At 36.5% G+C, this 19400-nt stretch overlaps 1 protein-coding gene across 1 annotated transcript; it reads right to left on the bottom strand.

Moving 5' to 3' along the window:
• Positions 1-324: 324 nt before the first annotated feature.
• On the bottom strand, positions 325-6575 carry vax1 (ventral anterior homeobox 1). Its single transcript, XM_038304586.1, has 3 exons — positions 5390-6575; positions 4197-4384; positions 325-1097 (listed from the first exon to the last, which is right to left on the bottom strand). The coding sequence occupies exons 1-3, from the start codon at positions 5601-5603 to the stop codon at positions 564-566; spliced, it is 936 nt and encodes a 311-aa protein (XP_038160514.1). The 5' UTR covers positions 5604-6575; the 3' UTR covers positions 325-563.
• Positions 6576-19400: the final 12825 nt, after the last annotated feature.

Below are 19400 nucleotides of genomic sequence, written 5' to 3'. Positions count from 1 at the left end.
TCCTGCTACAAATAGATCTGAAACGCTCTGATGTGCTCGGCGGATCACGCCGACGGCTGTTTGTGGCAGTTGCTGCTCTTCACCTTCTCACTGCAACGTGTTGCATCTAACCAATAATTCCAGCAGATAAAATGCAGAGGTACCAATTACCTTCAATGATCTACCGCCTGTCTAAGACTTTGCTGCAATGCTGCCTCTGCTCTGCAGCTTTAATGCTTTAAATCGGCCGTATTACAGAAAATGAAGCTGTTATTCCACATTAATCAATCAACAAAAACCTGACAGAGCTGCCTTTCTATTCTTAGATAAAGATTTATATGAAGATTTGTGCAAAAACCCTTCTACTGACATCTGAGATTTGTGTGGTTTTTTTTTGTGTTCTTCCTTGCTTCTTCTTGCCTTGAACAAGATGCCAGATATGCGGGAATACAGAAGCTGTTAGAGAACATGACACCGACAGATGACACCTGGTGGAACCAAACAAAGACAGGAACGGACGAGTCAAACAAACTAAAGTCTTCCAGAAGCAACAGGAATCCGTACCAGAATCAATACACAAACCATCATTCCAGAATTTTCTTGTCCATGGCTTCTTTGCCATTGGTCCGGGAGTAAGGCTCGAAGGCGGAGGAGCTCAGGTAACGTGCAGAAAGCTCCTGGAGGTTTCCCGCCAAAGAGCCGGCCATTGAAAGGGGGTTGGATGAAATGCGGGTCGCCACGCCGCTCAAAATGGATGGAAGCGGGAAACTGAAAAAGCCGTGAGCCGTCTGTGAGCCTTGCAGCCCGGCCGCCGTCCCTGAAGCGGTGACGGCGGGCAGCGGTGGGCTACCGCCAGCCGTCCCGCCGCTGCCTCCACTGCTGCTGCTGCTGCTGCTGCTGCTGCTGTTGCTGGCCATGGTGATGGAGGGGGGGCGCAGGGCAGAACCACAGTGGGGCAGGAGGCCCGGCAGGCCCGGAGGTGTCAGAAGCCGCCCCTGTTCCAGCAGTCTGAGCACGCTGCAAGTCGCAGCCGTCTCTGAAACCACAGAACGCAACTCGGAGTCCTTTCCCTGGTCCTTCTTCTGCTTGGTGCGGCGGTTCTGAAACCAGACCTTCACCTGGAAAAGAGCACATGGGAGAACCCTCAGATTCAGTCCAGTCAGATCCTCTTCACATAGATCCGTCTACCTTCAGGTTTCTCATTTCTGATATAAAAACCGCCTCTCAAGCTGCAAAAAGTTTGTAACAATAAGATGAGCTTCCAATGCGATGATTAATGTCATCCCTTAAAGAAAATTATGGTTGTTTATTCGTTTTCTAAGAGCAAATATCTTATTTATTGGTAAACAGCCTCACCAACCTACTCAAATGCAGGTAAAATGCACTTATTTTAAGAAGAATCTATTAACTTATCTGATAAAGGATTAGCAGGCCCCTACACACGCCTGAACACCGTCAGCAGTGAAACAAACCTCAGTAGGCACTGACTTAATTCCCTCCCAGAAATAGAGAACCTATTGTTATCCAACACATGATATTAATTCAATCAAAACTTTCTCAGAGCTTCCCTTTCACATGCTAACCGCCTCTTAATTTGAGCTGCCTAAGGTGCAACAAAGGTTAACGCCTGGCCGGGCAATCCAAAGCCCCCGTCAGCTTGTGGCAGCTTTCAACAATCTTTTGGGTTCATTTATAGATTTAATTATTTGGTAAAAATGTCTGCAGTTACAACACTGGAGAAAAATTACCAAAAAGTTCTTCAGTTGTTCATCAAAGACTTGTTTTGTTTTTTTCCTTTGATTATAAGAAAAGATCAAGTATATTTAAGATAAAAAAGCAAAAACCCTGTTTTCTTATTTTAAGTGAATAATATCTAATGATCTTATTTAGGATCAAAAAGACTAAAATATGGATTCTATTGAACTGGCCTGCTCATATTTGTGCTTATTTAAGGAAATCTTTTCTTACTCTGGATAATTTGTATCCACTGCAAAAACGATCTAGAAATAAGTAAAAATGGCTTAAATTAAGTGTATTTACCTTTAATCTGAGCAGGTAAATTAGAGGATCTGCCAATGGAATGATCATTTTTACTTTTAAAATAAGATAATTAGATAATATGCACTTGAATTAAGACAATACAGTTGTTTTTTTCTTATTCTAAATGTAAATTTTCTTGTTCCATTGGCAACTGTCTCACTTTCCTGTTCAATTTAAGAAAAAAATCTGCTTATTTTAAGAAAAAAATAATAATGTAGATTTCTATATTTTTTCAGTGAGAGGTGTAAAGATTATCGCCCTTTTCATAGTAACAAAGATACGGTAACATAAAGGATTTATTTCTCTATCTGCTGTCACTGAGAAAAACTGTTTCTTTTTAGTTTATCGTAAAATTCTTTCTCATTCAAAAAATGTTATTGTTATGCAAAAAATCAACTAAAAGGATGTTTTTTTTTTTATTTATTTTGGAGTTATTTTGGAGAATTATTTTTTTTTTCATTTATAATTGGAAAAAAAAACTCCATATCTTATTTTAAATGCTGTTTAAATATACTGTATTTTTTGGCCCAATATATGAATTATTAGTATAAATTAATTCAACTGGCAATAAATTACCTGCTTAAATAAAAGGTAAATAGAATTAAACTCTCTAGAAATATTAACTGACTTTTTACCAATTGTTGGAGTTAAATTATTAATCCTATGTTCAAGTTCCTTGTTTATTTTATTGTAATAGTTAATATTAATAGTTTATTATTTTTTGTCTACCATATTTATTTAGGGTCAGAATATAATGTTCTGTTTTTATGATCTAATTTCTAAAATGTACTGAACTTTTAAATTTTTCTTTTCTTTTTGTTTATCCTTTTTTTGCTTGTAAGATAATAATTAGTCTTATTATTTGAACAATATATCTTGTATTAATGATTGAACTCCTGTTTTATTCTGGTGCATCAGAAAGCCGATCACCAAGATGTGAGTTAACTCTTCACAGGCTGTGGGGAACAGTGTGGGGGGGCTGCAGCTCCCTGCTAGAGACGCAGACTCCTCTCATAAAAAGCGCCGTTTTCATTTAGGAGATAAAACAATTTCAGGGTAAAAGAAAAACTAGGTGTAGCTGGTAGTGGCGGCCATTCCTTAATATAATAACCTCTTAGCGCCGGAGGACAAAACGTTAATTTCAGCGCCTTGTCATTAAAAGGCATTTCATGGGTACGTGAAGCAGACGCTGAGAAAGCGCCTCAGCTTTGTTCTGTCTAAATAAGGAGCAAAGGTTGTTCTTTCTTCTACCTTTTATGAGCAAAGCAACATCTTTACGCTGCACACTTGCTGCTAATACATCTCCTAAAGACAACAGCTAAATGGAAAATGCTAAATTTTAAAACGCAGGAAAAAAAAAAAAAAGTTAAAGGAAAGGATTCAGAGTTCATCCGGATGAGGTTTTAAGTGAATGGCTGATTGTTTGTTGTCGGCTGTTGTTTTGGTAGAACAGGCCGACCTTACGCAGGCCTTCTCTCAAGGTCAGGCTTCTTCAGCTCTGCTCAAACACATTAACCCCACAGGCCGAGCCGACGCCGCTGATTATGGCGCCGTTTTCAGCATTTATCACCACAGAAAGGTTTAACAATAATGACAAAATATCACGTCAGTTCAAAAGCTGTGCCGCTTTAGAAAAACAAGCAGGAGAACAAGTTGAACAATGAACAGATGATCTGTTGGGTCAAACCCGATACTGCAGTAACTCTACCAGACCTGCTTGTGCTGCATGAGAGTTAAGTTTTTCATTTCTTTTAAAAAATGATTGTGATCCAGACACGTCAAATGCTGCGTCTGAAAATATGCACACGTGTTTATATCTATGTGGGAAGGGTTTTTGCAGCATTAATGTATGTTTTACATCAGGACAACAAATAATTGTATAACAAATTAGTATCCTGTGATTACCAATCTGTAATTCCAATTCAAAGTCTTTTGTAATACAAAACTATTTGTAGATTAAAAGACGATAAAAAACAGAAAGAGCTTCAATAAGTGGGATGTTTGGTGCAAAATGCATAAAGGAAATAGTTTTGGGTTACAGTTTTTATATATATATATATATATATATATATATATATATATATATATATATATATATGTATATGTAAGCTCTACCTAGTTCAAAATATTGAGGCGGAAAAAAAACCCCTGAGAATTTGAAGTTAAAGAAAACAAACCTGAGTTTCTGAGAGATTAAGCTGACGGGCCAGTTCTGTGCGTTCCCTGCCGACCACATACTGACACCTCTGAAACTCCATCTCTAAGCGATACAGCTGCTCTGCAGTGAAGGACGTGCGCGTTCGCTTCGGTCGGTCCAGATCCAAACCTTTGGGCAGGATGATTTCCCGGATGGAGCCTTTAGCATCTGCAACACCGAGCACATTGAATCAGCCAGAGGATCCAAGTAGCAGCTCATTAACATCAGTAATATTCACATTATCCTAAATGTTTAAATAAAACAATCATAGGATGTCATTTGAGGCATTAATAGTTTTTTTTTATTTTGCATCTTTCTAAATTGATTATTTTAAAGTACAAATATGACTTCAAATGTAAATGTATAATGTACACTGTATGATGTTGTAAAATAAATGTTCATGTGTTTGTGGTAATATTTAGGAATCCTGGAATCCACTTTCACATTTGAAACAAGCTTATTTTCACTCAGTTCATATAAACCTGGATTTTTAGATTTAAATTTTAGGCCTAAAGAGGAAATCCTGATATTTATTGACTGATATAGAACACGTTTCCCTCCAGCTGACTCTAAATAACTCAAATCATTAACTATAACAAAGAAAACCTTTTCTTTGTTTAAAGAATAATTCATTTTTATTCAATTTTTGAGAAAAATTATTAAAGAATCTGAAATTATGACAATAAAATGTAAATGATGATAAAATACAACCATAATAATATTATATATGGCCAAAATTATTTAGATTAAATTGTACAAGCTAATAATTATAACATATTTTTATGAAAATTAAATATTTAGTGGATTTCTATGTAAATAAATTATCTCTACAAATATATTGCTGTTAAGTAAATTCAATATGACATAATAATATGTAGTAATAACATATAACGCCACTAATATTGATCAGGTTTTTTTGTCTAAAGCCATTTTTGTTTTTGCTATAATACTTAAAAATATTTTTTATAACATTTTGCTTTAAAATTAAGCTTTTTTATTCTTTCTGCTACACTAAGTTTTCGTATCATATTTTGCATAACTTGGTCCATTTAACAGCCTTTTCTGGATGATACTTTGGTTTTTTAGAGAGTAAAGATAATTCCTCTTTTCTTCAATATAAACTGTCAGAATTGACTCACAGGAGCATAAATCAAATAAAGAGAAAATCTTTACCTCGGACCAGGATTCTCCGACAGTAGTCGGGGTCCCCGGAGCCGCCCCTGTTCTTCTCACAGTTTTCCATATTCCCAGACGGTGAAAAGGAGTCCTGCTGTTCCTTCAGGAAGCCTTTGGACAGGTTGCCCTGGGAATCTTTCCCGTCTTTTCCCTCCTTTAGTCGGTTCTTTAGTACCATTGCTTCTGTCTCTTGGTTGTACCTAACTTCCATGCTGGGATTATCCTCCTGGACCTCAGGCTCACCTCCTTTTGTCAGGTGAAAAGGAGATTACGGAGAATATGGTACCGTGGATTGTCACTGACCAAACTCCCTTGTCCAATGATCGCCGACTTCTCAGTAAAACTCAGCAGTAATTTAGCGCCCTCCTTTCCTTGTTACAAAGACATCGGGCTGATAAATTATCTCCGAATAATCATAGCGATGGATGCGCAACTCGCTGTTTCAACTGATTACAGTAATTTTGCTGCCTCCACATTAGCGTAACCTCATGAATACACTAAACTGTTTGTGGAAATGGATCAGGTCTTGATGGAGGGGTTTTTGTTCGTTCCGTCCTCTTAGCTCGCTTCTTCTCAGCCCATGAAATCAAGACAAATGATTGGCCTTGTATTTCAACCAAACAACTTGCTCACGCACAATCACTGCGGTAAAAGTCTTCCAGAGGCGGTAAAAGTTCCTTGGCGCTTCATCCCTCCGTCTGCAGGACGCAGGCAGACATTTCCCAGCAGCACACCTGATTGTCACAGCCTATCGGCAAACTTTGATACTGTTTTTTCTGTTTTGGCAACCCACGGAACTGTGCAATGTGCAAATCTCACCGCTATGCCATTGGAGGAGGTAGAAGAGAGCAAGAAGAGTAGAGAGGGAGAGAGATGAGGAGGTGGGTGGGGAGGGGTCGGGGGGTGGCAGAAAGAGAGAGAGAGAGAGAGAAGGAAGGATAACTAACAAATCATCATTGAGCAAAATTTACAAAAGCAATAGCAAACAAGTCTTGTCCTCCAACACAGCAATGTCTGGAACTTTGTCTTTGTCTTTGGCTGCCATGAGTTCAGTCAGAGAAGAAACACCTCGTCCTGTTAAAGCCTGGCCCTGCAGGATACCCACAGTCCACCCAAGAAGCCGCGCTCAGCGCTTCTAATCTTAACCTGCATATTCCGGAGCAAAGAAAAGACAGACAACACTTGTCATTAGTGCATAGGCTGTCTACACTCCCAGCTCACATGCATACCCCTGGAATGGCCCCCGCCTCCCTCTACCACTCACCCTGCAGCCCACAACCCACTCACCCAACCACCAACTCTTAGCTATTTTCATTGTCAGTGCAACAATAACTCTGAACACAGCAGTGGCCAGTAATCCAATAAGACCATTGATTAGGCCACAATGATTCAATTCAAAGTGGTGGTCTAGTGCAAGGAACGGTCTCTGGCCCTTCTTGTCACCTTAGCTGGCAAAAAGCCCTCTTCACGCTGCACCCCTCCTTGAGTGCTATTCATTGCTTTATGGGAAACGGAGAAGAAAAAGAGTGAAAGATGGCAATTATCTAATTGAACTATTAACAAACAAATCTGCAGTGAGGCTACCCAGCAGCAGTCTCAAGGTAAGTTTTAAGGCCTAACTTTATTCAGGACCTGTTTTTGTGGGCGGTTGCACAAAGTGGGGGCAGGATCCTTTGTTTGAGACGGTAAAAGAAGGCTAAATAGGGAGCGCCTGCAGAGGAACCAAACTCCAGTCTGGTCAAAAGCAATAAAGATGCACCGTCTCGTCCGTTAATGTCGTACAACAGCTGAGAAAAGACTCAACACAACAGAAATATGAGCCTCTGCCGGTAAAAGAAATACTCTAATCAAACAAGTATTTTCAATAAAAGAAAATATGCTTTTTAATCAGTCCTACAGGGACAGATTAAAATAACCTTAAATATCATATACATCAAGCTCACATCGTTGAATTTATTTGGGTTTTATTTTTTTTTATTGTTCTGATGTCATTTTGTAAATCACGATGGTAATGTTTTAATTTTTGTTATAATTACCTGTTTGGAAACCATAAGACTTTGTGTAATTAATGTATATGATGTGTTTCAGTGGAGTGAAAGGAACTAACTGTCTAACTGAGTAGGTCTGAGCCAAATCAATCTGTAGCCAGATGTGATTATTTATGTGGAGTGTTTTTAGGGGAACCTTGGATTTGTGAAGTAGAAACATCTGAAGCGTGTTTTCTGTGCTGAGCATTGAGTCGCTGCTGAGTGTCTGTTTCTGCACAGCTGCATCATCTCCAGCACACAAACAGGCCGTGTATGTTTGTGAGAAGCTACATTTGGTGTCAGCATCTCGCTGTGCTTTAAAGGAAAAGTCCGTCAGTAAGGAATAAAATGGATCATTATTTATACCTAAAGCTAATACTTTCGCTGTGATTTAATGAATTTACTGTTAATGAAAACAATCATTTTCATTGCGATCACTGAGTCTGGGAGCGGCCATTTTTGCCCAAATATAGTAACACCTCCCTCCTGCCATCTTCCAGCAGTGACGTCACGGTGCGGTAAGCCTAGCGCCATTCTCCCCGCTTTAACATTAATAAAGGAGCAGCAACAATTGTATAAAAAATCGCACAGAATGAGGCAAAAACCTGGTGTTTTCAACTTTTACCTGCTACAACACATTTTAAAACACGGAGGAAATCAAAGCTCTGTAATCGCACACTTCTTTCAGCCATCCATCAGGGAGAGATACAGAGTTCTCCCATCTGTTAAAAAAATTAATAATAACTAAAATGGTGGAATACATTCAAATTTGACCTTTTGACCTTTGGTCAATAAATGTTTGTAAAAGTTTATGAGCCTGGAGCTTAGAGGGGCAGTGTTTATAGGAAAACTCCGGTCAGCAAGGAATAATCAATGGATCATTATTTAAACATAAAACTACTGCATTCGCTGTGATCTAATGATTTAATTTCATGGTAATCAGTAAAAAATAAAAAATTATAATTTTCGTTGCGATCACTGAATCTGGGAGCGGCCATTTTTGCCCAAATATAGTAACCCCTCCCTCCTGCCATCTTCCAGCAGTGACGTCACGGTGCGGTAAGCCTAGCGCCATTCTCCCCGCTTTACAAGCTAAATCAATGGGAACTACTAGACACATCTGCAATCAACAACAATTATTGAAGATTTCCAGAGGACTTCACCATTAAAATTCACCAGAAAAAGAAGAGTTATTTCACCTTTCTGATTCCTGATCCTCCACGGACGGGTTTGTCGTTGGATCGCCAACGTGAAGAGGGAGGATTTGCCATCGAACTTCTGCTCAGAGAAATAACCCGTAATATGTAGCCAACATTTGGAAGAAGAATGTTTTCAAGATGACTTGGATAATAGCGCGTTGTGACAAAACCCAGATACAGCACTGGGACTTGATCAACAGCCGATACCGCACCGTGACGTCACTAACCAGTAGGTGGCAGTAGTGTTCTTTGACAAACATGGATGCCTCCAGTAAAGCACATTCAAGGGAAAATTACTCTTAATTAGAAACACTTATCATTTATTGAACAGTATGGAATAATTTCATATTTAAAGTACTTTCAGAAGTTAGAATTCAGTTAGAATTCTGAACATGACCGGACTTTCTTTTAATAAGTACTCTGCTTGGGTGAATTAGGTAGAATAGATCAAATAAACTTTCTTATTCAACTTTTAATGTTTTTAAGAGTTTAACTTACAGTAATGCTAATGCTCACTGTGTAGACGGTATTAGCCACGTGGGTCTTAATAATCTGCTACAGTGGACTGGCTAGCATTGTTAGCTCCAGCTGCATCATGCTGGCCGCATCGTGAGCCCTTACCTTTCTTTGTTTTAGCCGAACCCTAACCCATTTCCTCATCACAGTTGAATGCGTTCCTGAGTCATTTTTTATTTTTCACCATAAAACCAAATAAAGCTGGACTGTTATGACTGCAGTTAACATCTCTGCATCAGGGATCATTCACATTTATCTGCTTCTATTCTAAAAGACACTTTCCATGCATTAGGCAACAGATCTTCAACGTTTTCCAGGCCAAGGACCCCCAAACTGATGGCGAGATGCAGCAGGGACCCCCTAATTATATATATTGTATGAAATAGTGTTATAGTGATGCAGTAATGTAACTAAAGTAATTTATTCCTGGGATTATTAAAGTATTTCTGATTCCTGGTTGATGGGACAGTTGTTGTGAATGAAACGGTGACCAGCTTGAAAGAGCTCCTGTGTGTCGCTGAATGTGTGCATTGATGACTGAAAGACATCTTCTTTATCTGTTTACTACAGTTTGTTGAAATCATGTTAATGTGGATTTAAAGACATTTCAATTAGTGGAAAAAATTGCAGGAAAATATAAAAAAAAAAAAAAGTCTAATCGATCAAAACTTTCGCGACCCCCATGCAGTACCTCCGTGGACCCCCTGTTTGAAGACCTCCTTTAAGCCTTAAAATTCAAATATTCTTTTGACTTTAAACTGACTTTTAAACCCCTTTTCTTCTTTTATTTGTTCATTTATGCTTATTTTCTGTAGTGTTTAGCTTTCAGTAAACAAATTACAGCTATAATCATTCCACTGATAATAATGAGTTAGTTTTACCCTTGATTTCAATTACCTATTAATTAGCTATCACTTCCGGCTCTAATTATTAAGTATAATGATAATCTTCTGGTAAAATTGTACAAAATCCTATGAGTTACTGCAAGATTTCATGTCCCTCTGGGATAATTACAGTATTTTTAAACTACAATAAATTCAACAAAGCAATCAGAAATGTTAGTATTTTTTACTACTATGTGTGAACAGATAATCCTGATAATCTATCATAAAATATTGAACAAGGTGCTAGTGATTTGCACATGTGAAAAGAGAGCATATCTGCATACTATTTTAGTAATTTTATTTTTTACTTCTTTTTATTTATTTTTTACTTTGATGCAGTTGCACACATCTTAATCGTGTTTAGTAAATATGCCCTAACCCTTCAACATGTCTTATTTTAAGTTAAATGGCCCAAAATGACGAGTTATATATTGCCACTGTATGAATAAATATCACTGAATTAAATTCAGGATGAACAGTTTATATTCTTATTCATTTGTGGTTTAATCAGGTTTTACCTGCAGGTCTTTTGATTTATAGAAACATTAAAATATCAGAGGTATATTTACTGAAAAAAAACTTAACCACTAATATTGCCAGCAGTCAAAGGCAGCCGAACCTCTGGTTTCCTATTAGTGCCTTAGTATTTACACTGGATTGCAAAAGTATTCATACCGCTTGAACTTTTTCACATTTTTTTCACTTTATGACCACAACCATTCAATTAGAAACTCATGGGAAAGGCAAGTTAGCGTTTTTTTTGTACCCCTCACAAATGGGGGGTATAAATGACCAATCAGATGAGCCCTTGAATGACATATTAACTACTGCAAATTTATTTGGAAAAACGTTGATAAACCAATAAATAAATAAAAAGCTAATTGATAAGTTAAAAAGTAAAGTTCAAAAGTTAATAAGTCTAGTTAACAATTATATTTAGGTTTATAAACTAAAAGATGTAAGTTCCCGTTCCAGTTTCTTTCACTCTTAGAGTGTTTTTCATTAATTTCTAGAATTCTAATTTATAGAATGACTTTTGTTATTTTTCTCAATATATTCGGGGGTGTTGGTGTTTCTTGTTAATACACTGACATTAATCTTTGCCATCAAAATATCCATATTATTTGATAGTTCCAAAGGTAATAAGGTCTTGTCCTGGATTCCAATAACACTATTGGGTTGAATTTTGTATTTTCAAAGTATTTCACTGATTGCCCTATAAAGGGTTAAGGTAACTACAAACAACAATATTTCATATGCTCTAAATAAATATAAAGAATTTTTTAAAAATTGTATAAATTATCAATGTGTGTGTTTTTTTTTATTAATTTAAACAGATTATTCGAGTCATTGAGTCGATGCAATCAGCTGGTTTTCCTTCGATAGAAAATTTTTGAACCAATCTGACTGAATGATCTGGTTGAATTATCTCTATAAAGTGACCTGAGATGAAATGATGTGAAATGGAACTATAGAAATAAACATTTGCTGCACATGTTCAGAAAGGTCCAAACAGGCAGCAGCAAACCGTTTGAAAACAAATGATTCAAAGATCAGAGTTGCCAACTTAGCGCTTTAGTCGCTATATTTAGTGACTTTTCAGACCCCTCTAGTACTTTGATTGTCTGCTGTCATGATTCATGCAGCTATTATTTCATCCAAATGAAAAATGGAGAACAGAGAAGCAGACCATGGCTTGTCTACAGTGAAAAGAAGGACTGGGTTATTTACTTTTGCCGTCGCCTTTTTGGAAACAGGAAGGAGCAATTAGCTAAGTGAGCTTAGTGCTTGGAAAAAATCTTTCATTCCTTTAGAAACAGCATGAAAAGTCAGCTGAGTACAAAACAGAGAGAGGAAAACAACAAGAAAAGGGACAAGAAGAGAGGGACACAACCTAGAACAGATAATGGATGTCTATTCTATTAACATTTCTCTATCTGTATAATGGGTCTGTTTTATATGATTGTCTCTCAATTCAGAGGGCCCCCTGCCTGTCTCTGCCTAGGGCCCCAAATTTCCTAAATCTGTCCCTGATGGGATCTGACCAAACGTCAGGCAGTGGAGAGATGGATCTCATCTATCCAGAAGTAAAGTCAGAGAAGAAGAACTATTCCCTTGTTTGCACAAAGCAATATGTAAGGTTGCACTGCCTGTCTGATGTCATCATCCGACATGCTCAGAGCGGTCCAGCAAAATATCATTAAAGGAAAAGTCCGCTCATATTCAGAATTCAAACTTCTGAAAGTGCTTCAAATATGAAATTGTTACATCTTGTTCAATAAATGATAATCCCAAGAATTCTTGCACAACTGAAAAACAGGCCATAATAGGTTAAAAAATCGTCTGGTGTGGACCCGCATTTACACTGAGATAGATAAACTTTGAATCCTCAATATGAGAAAAATGACTCATTCCCTTTTTTCCCATCCTCTCCTCTTCACCCACATATATGAATTTTTTTTAGTTTTTACAGCACTAGTGGCTCATTTTTCTGACAGGTTGACAGGAATGGGAGTGTGAGAGAGGGGGAGAGACATGCGGCAAAGGACCACAGGTTGGATTCGAACCCGGGTCGGCCACGTCGAGGACTAAGGCCTCCGTACATGGGTCGAGCACGCTAACCGCTGCTCCTCCTGCACGTCCATGTTCAAACATATTAAAAGAATAACAGAGAGTTAGTTAAAAAACAAATATAAAAAGGCTTTAAAAACTCACGCTTTATTTTGTTTGTTGAAATATCATTAAATAAAAAAAATCTGACAGAGTTGTTTAAAGTGAGCGGCAGTGATGCAGGAATATAATCCTTACCTTTACAAACTGCAACCCCCCCCTAAAATGGCCACTATCTTTCATTACATTTAAATCCTATATAAGTAGTTTCTCCAAATATGTTTGTTGTTTCTCCATGAAGAAAAAAACAAGTGAATCCGGCCCCAAATTGGTTGAATAATGGAGCGAAATTCTGGTTTATTCCGACAGAGGAAATGGTTCCTTCTGTCACCAACCCTGCTGGGATTCCAGCATCTCTCTAATGCCAGCTCTGCTGCTGTGATTGTGCCACATGCAGTCACTTAAACACAGACGGCAATTTCAGCCACTAGCGCCCTTTCAATCAAAACAATGAAAACAACGCAATGGGGAAAAAACTAGCCTTGGGTTATAGGAGCACAGTCTCCACCATCGTTTGGGACTCGACGAGCGGAAATGTCGGCTCGCAGATCAGGTTGCATTCAAGCAAAATCGCATTGGAATATTTTGATAACCTACACCAGAAAAAAATCTAAATCTAGATAAGTAATTTTTTATTAAAATAAGTGCATTTGTTATTGAATTGAGGAGGTTAAAGAGACATTTTGCCAATGGAACAAGACAATATACATTTAAAATAAGAAAACACAATTGCATTGTCTTATTTCAAGTGCATATTATCTAATTATAATATTTTAAGATGAAAAACACTCATTCCATTGGCAAACTATATCATTTACCTACTCAAATTAAGGGTAAATACACTTAATTTAAGAAATGTTTACTTATTTCTAGATGTTTTTTCCAGATTAGACAGTAGATCAACATTTGAGCTGCTGACCTTGGATTGACAGAGAAGGTCACACCTGTTCTTCGTTACTTTAGGCTAAACATCTTTAAATATCCAAACAACAGTGCTTCATATTGTTTTACATTCAGATATTTTGAATATCTGAATATAAAAGGATCGACAGAATGAAGAATGGGAACCACCGGCTATTTTATTTTTAAATTAGCTTTTACTTTCCCTTCCAATTTGCTGCAAGTTGGCTTTTAGTAGCCCTCTTTAATGGGACCCACGGCTACTAGGCACTTCTTTGGCAAAGCTGTGTAGGTTTTCCAATACGAGGTAGGTTGCTGTGAAGAGTGTAGGCCTTGGAAAGCCTTGGTGTCTGAATAACAACACGGTAACTCAAGATGAATGGTTTTATTCAAAAGCCCTGCTTTACGTTTACAAATGTGCTGATTATGTTCCACAGTGAGAGAGCAAGCTGTTCTTGAACCCACTAAATAGAGAGCTGGGGGGGGGGGGATAGGCTCATAAATGTGCTGAGCGTTTTTTTTTTTCTCCATAAATGTGAAAAAAAATGATTCAGCTTTTGTATCTTTAGTTTAACATCTTTGTTGCTTTTAATCTTGCTGCTTATAGACGTTTACGCTGCAGTGAAAAAAAAAAGCAAAACGAAAAGCGACGCTGACAAACACGGATCCATGAAGGCACTTGAGAATGTGAAGACTTTAACCAGCTCACCTCATAATTGGGATTAATTGTTGTTTGTGTTGCTTAGGATGGCCGCGCTCAGGCCAGCGACCGCCATATTGTCATTCAGCACAGAGGGTCGTCGCATTATCCCAAACTAAATGATGAGCACAAACCTGCACGCAGCAGAGAAAGGGAAAATATGAGAATAAATTTACTGTAACTTTTTTTTTATAGGTGGACCAAAAATACTGCAAACATTGAGGGAAATTTTACCCCATTTTCTTATAAAGTAGAGCAGAAAATCCTTAAAAAAAAAAAAAAAACCTTGCTGTTTTTTTTGTTTGTTTTGTTTTTTGTTTTGTTTTGTTTTTTGTCTATCAGCAGCAAAGAAGGTGCCTGAAAAATTCCCCTTGTTTGCTGTAAAATTAAACTTTTTCATTTGATTTTAAGGTTTAAAATATCTTTTTTATCAACCAGGAAGTTATTTCCTTATAATCCTTTTTTAAAAATGTCTTAGAAGATATAAAGAGATGTAAATGTTCATCAGTCAAATTTCTTTTGATGATTTATGTGCTTCATGTTGTCCAGATTCTCATACTTCTCCTCAGATTCTCACATGGAAATATTTCAAATCTAAAAATTCTTTCATTGTTCCAGCTGACCCTCCATAAGATCTGAAGGTTTAAACAGTACCACTGCCTCAGATGTTCAGTATTGGGTCAGAACCTAATCGTCATACAGCGACATGAAATACTGTCAACAGCAGAGACAATGATTCCTCTTATAGGTCATTCATATTTACATCATTATATGTAATTAGGAACTTTATAGACAGAGAACATCTTGGAGCAATTCTACTAATCTGCTGTTGACATAGCTGTCAGCTTAAAACCCGTAACAAAGCCTCAGCAGTAATTGATTTTTTCTGTACATTTTCCATGAGTAGTTTTAAATGACACTCTTTTGTGGCGGAGACAGCAGGCCTCGCTGCAGTAATTGTCGCAGGTGTAATTTGAGCAGGTCCTTTGTGTCCCCGCAACAGTTTCATCCTCTAAGCAGCCGCGGCGAACAACAAAAGAGAAGAGAAATCTCTGCAAACGCTGCAAAATAAACATGTTTTTTTTTCTGTGTTCTGCTTTTGCATTGTTTTCATACATGTGACCAAAAAAACACAATGATTTCATTTTTTTTTTTTGTAAAGTGGAGCTGATGTATTAGGAGTGAATAAAAACATGGCAGGTTTAACTGTAAAGCTGCAGTTCACCCTGATTAGTACAGAGAAGAACTCTGATGCTGTTTTAAACTGTGTCCCAGTTTCATTTCTGCTTCATTTTTACATTTATTGACTAAAAATATCTCAAAAAAGGTATCTTATGTTTGTTTCAAATGTGAACCAACAGAACCTGAATTAGAAGAGTTCTGGAGAAGAAGTTTTTATTTGATCATTTCCTTTAATCTCAATGAGAACCAATCAATAGAAGAGCTGACCTCTTCAATCTTCCATAAATATCAGCTAAAATCAGAATCAGATCAATATTATATTGATGATGATCGACTATTTTCACATGGAATTTTTCTTCACTGTTTCATTTAGGAGGTTCACAGCCAGGCAGCAAGCAGGCAGCAAGCAGGCTCCGCCCTCTTTCATAACTTCATTTTATCTAGAAAATTCCAGAAAACAACCAAACTTGTATGTTTGTTCTCAAATTATATTTGACCTTTGTTCATTTAACAACTAAAAAACACAACAACAACAAAAAACAAGTTTTACATTTCTTTCTGTTCATTATATAAATATAATTATATTAAAGCAGTCATGAAATGTTTCCAACTTCTGTCCTTGATTTTAACAAAAATAATTGAAGAAAAAAAAACAGAAAAACAATTAACCCTTTTTAGGACACTTACTTTGAAAATCAAGCCAATAGTTTTACTGGAATTCAGGATAAGACCTCAATCCCTTTATAACATTCAAAAATATAAATAATTTGATGCAAAAATGTATGTCAATGTAATAACAAGAAACGCCAACTTGCCCGAAAATATTAAGAAAAATAACAAAAGTGCTTCTATAAGAAATTAATAAAAAACATTCTGAGAGTGAAAGAAACACATTTTTTTGGTCCAACATAACCTTAGAGGCATTAATGCTGATACTGGCACTTACATTTTTTAGTTTATAAACCTTTTTAACTTGTCAATTATCTTTTTACCCTTTTTCTTGACTTGTTAGCTTTTTTTCCAACTTAATTTACAGTAGGTAAAATATCATTCAAGGGCTCATCTAATTGGTCAAATACCAAAATAAGATGTACAGCCATGTAGCAGCATCTTTGCTGAATGGCTGGATATAAATCTTGTGTTTCTAGACCTCACTGAGGGACGGGGGGGGACTCCATTTGGAAGGGGTATAGCAAGTGATCAAAAAGACTAACTTAAGAAATTTGATCGTGTAACAAACTCAAATTAGAAAACGTTTTGGTATCAGTGATTTTGGCCCTTGCTGTCGGATCAAGACGACTATAAGTGTCTCTGCACACAATAGAAATGACTCCAGTGTTGTTGCTTCCTTTCGCCTGGCGCTGTAATAATAAGCAGCAGGTTTTAGAGCTTAAAGAACATCCGTTAAGGCTGTCATTTTATGTAGAAAGGCTGGAAAGTTCTGCAAAAACAAAGAAATATGGAAACTGTAGACTTCAGGCAGACCTGCTCAGAGCGTAGCGTTTGCTAAAGCAGACCTGAAAAATCTTCCCACAATAACAGACAACAGGTTGAGGAGGACCGATGCTGATCTAAACCCAAACTCTTCAGGTAAAAGGGTCTAAATGAAAACACTTTGAGGGAAAAAAATCATAAAACAATTAAGATTTCTGCTTAAAGGGGGAGAAGTTTCACCAGCACCATCAAATACAGACGCTTTGCTTTTTGTTTATTCTTAATGTATAATTGTTGGGTTTGTTCAACCACAATTCAGGTAAAATATTGTTTATCCCTCAGAAACAAAGTTAGCAGAATCAGTCTTTAAACAAATACAAGAAATAAATTTAAACAATAATTTGGAAGATTTTATAGTTATGATAAATGATTAAAATAAATAGATCAGTTGAAAGATAGGACTGTTTAGATATTAGAGCAATTTAAGAAAAAATAAAACCCAAGATAAAGCAGCTGAAGTGTTGAAAACAAACAGTTCATGATGTTCATAGAATAAAAATCGGAAGAAATGTTGGAAAATATCAAACTGCACCTAATATGGAGCTAATGAGGGGCCAAAAAGATCCCCGTTAGCTACGACCTGAAACTGAAAAAGGAAAAAAACTATTTAGTATATTTAGAAATAAAAAAAAAAAATTTTGAAACAGAAGAAGAAAGATTTGAATAGAAAAGTAATGTTTACATTCAAGTTTTTATTTTCAATTTAATATTATTATTTCTTTTTTCAATATCAAAGTGGTACTGACATGGGGGCGGGGCTTAGATTAAAGGCAGCCAAAGAGCCTGCCGCTGCATTCAGGAACTGCAGGAGAAACAAATGACTCTAAAACATGAAATATTCTGTGTTTATGTGACTAGTTAAAAAAAATCCAAACATTTATTTCAGCAGACCGCTCCAATTTAATTGCTAGTTTTTAAAAGCAGCAACAAAAAGATACAATAATGATGTTATTTTAAAAGACATTTTAGTTCCTGAATGCAACATTCCAATAAAATAAGAAATTACAAGAGAAACTTAAAAAAAAACTTTAACTGAAATGGAGTTTTCAACATATTTTTTTGTTTTAAATATATTTCCTTCAGTTAAAAATCATTTTAAATCTCCTTTATTTTAGTCTAAAAATATATTTTGGTTTCAAATCCTTTTTTTTTTTTTTCAGCTAACTTGTAATAAATCTAATTAGCCTCCTTATTTACCCTCCCTCAGTAGACTTTGTGGTTTTCTGTTTCATTTAGCAGCAACTGTATGTTAATTTTACTATAACTGCTTAGATAAAGGCAATAATAGAACATATGGCAGTATAGTTTTTGTTTACAAAGATATTTTAATCTCTAACTCCTCTTGAGTTAGAAAATATGGAGTTTGCATAACAAAAAGAATGAGAAAAATAAGCAGCTTTGATGATTTGAAAACAGTGAGAGAAGCTTTTCGACATGACTCGATGAAGTCATGTGACTTCAAATAAATCTTAGCCGTAGCGCCTCATTCAAAGCATTCCCCATGAACAGAATCAACTGTATGTGCATTTATTGCACCTCAACATAAAAAAATAGCCAAACTATAGTTTCTAGGTCCCGGATAAACATGTGCAGTTAGAGAAGCAAAGGTTGGAGAATAGTATCCACACAAAGAAAGGAAAGATGCTGAAAGGGGAATTAAAAACCATTGAATCAGACGAACATGATGTGTGGGAACATTTCCAAGAAAGGTTGGACCAAACCGTCCGAAACATCGGAACATGACCTGAACGTCTCTTATACTCAATTTAAGCTAAATGTTTCATTCAAGCTTTCTTGCTCACAGATCTACTGGATGAAGGAAGCCTTGCAATATATATTAAAAACCAACTAATAATAGAGTTTGGGTTTAATGTTATAGTTTTACCCACTAATTGTCTAAAAAGAATAAAAAGTTAGTGCATCTCTGTTGGAAGAGAGCAGACAGATGAGGTCACAGGTTACGACCTTTTGTCTGTTCTTATTCTTGCAAGAACCACATTTTATTTTTATTTTTTCCATGGTAGACATGTAAAAAATGACTCAAGTAGGACTAAGAGAGTACTTTGAAAAATAGCAACTCAAGAACTAATTGCTTTTGATATTTAAAACATGGCTTTGTTGGGCTAATGTATAAAGCCTCAACCTCGACGCTGTTTCGCACATTTGAAAAAGCTTCCTGGATGGCAAGCGAACTTGGAACTTAAAACTTGGAAACAAAGTCTAGTGGATTGTTTTTGAACTTTTTTGGAACTTGCAATGTTTAATTAAATGTTTAGTGAAGTAATCACACAGAGACTACGAGCAAATTATAGTAATTGAAAGCAAAAATAAATACGAAAATTACAAATACATAACGTGTAAATTTCTTTATTGTCCAACATTGGAGATATGAACTCTGCATTTAACCCATCTCTTTGTGGAGCAGTGGGCTGCCAT

The sequence above is a fragment of the Cyprinodon tularosa genome, unplaced genomic scaffold (assembly GCF_016077235.1).
Source record: "Cyprinodon tularosa strain WSP-4 unplaced genomic scaffold, ASM1607723v1 ctg539, whole genome shotgun sequence".
In the NCBI taxonomy this organism is placed as follows: domain Eukaryota; kingdom Metazoa; phylum Chordata; class Actinopteri; order Cyprinodontiformes; family Cyprinodontidae; genus Cyprinodon; species Cyprinodon tularosa.
Note: the sequence above shows the minus strand (reverse complement) of the source record. Positions and strands in the feature narration are given on the sequence as shown.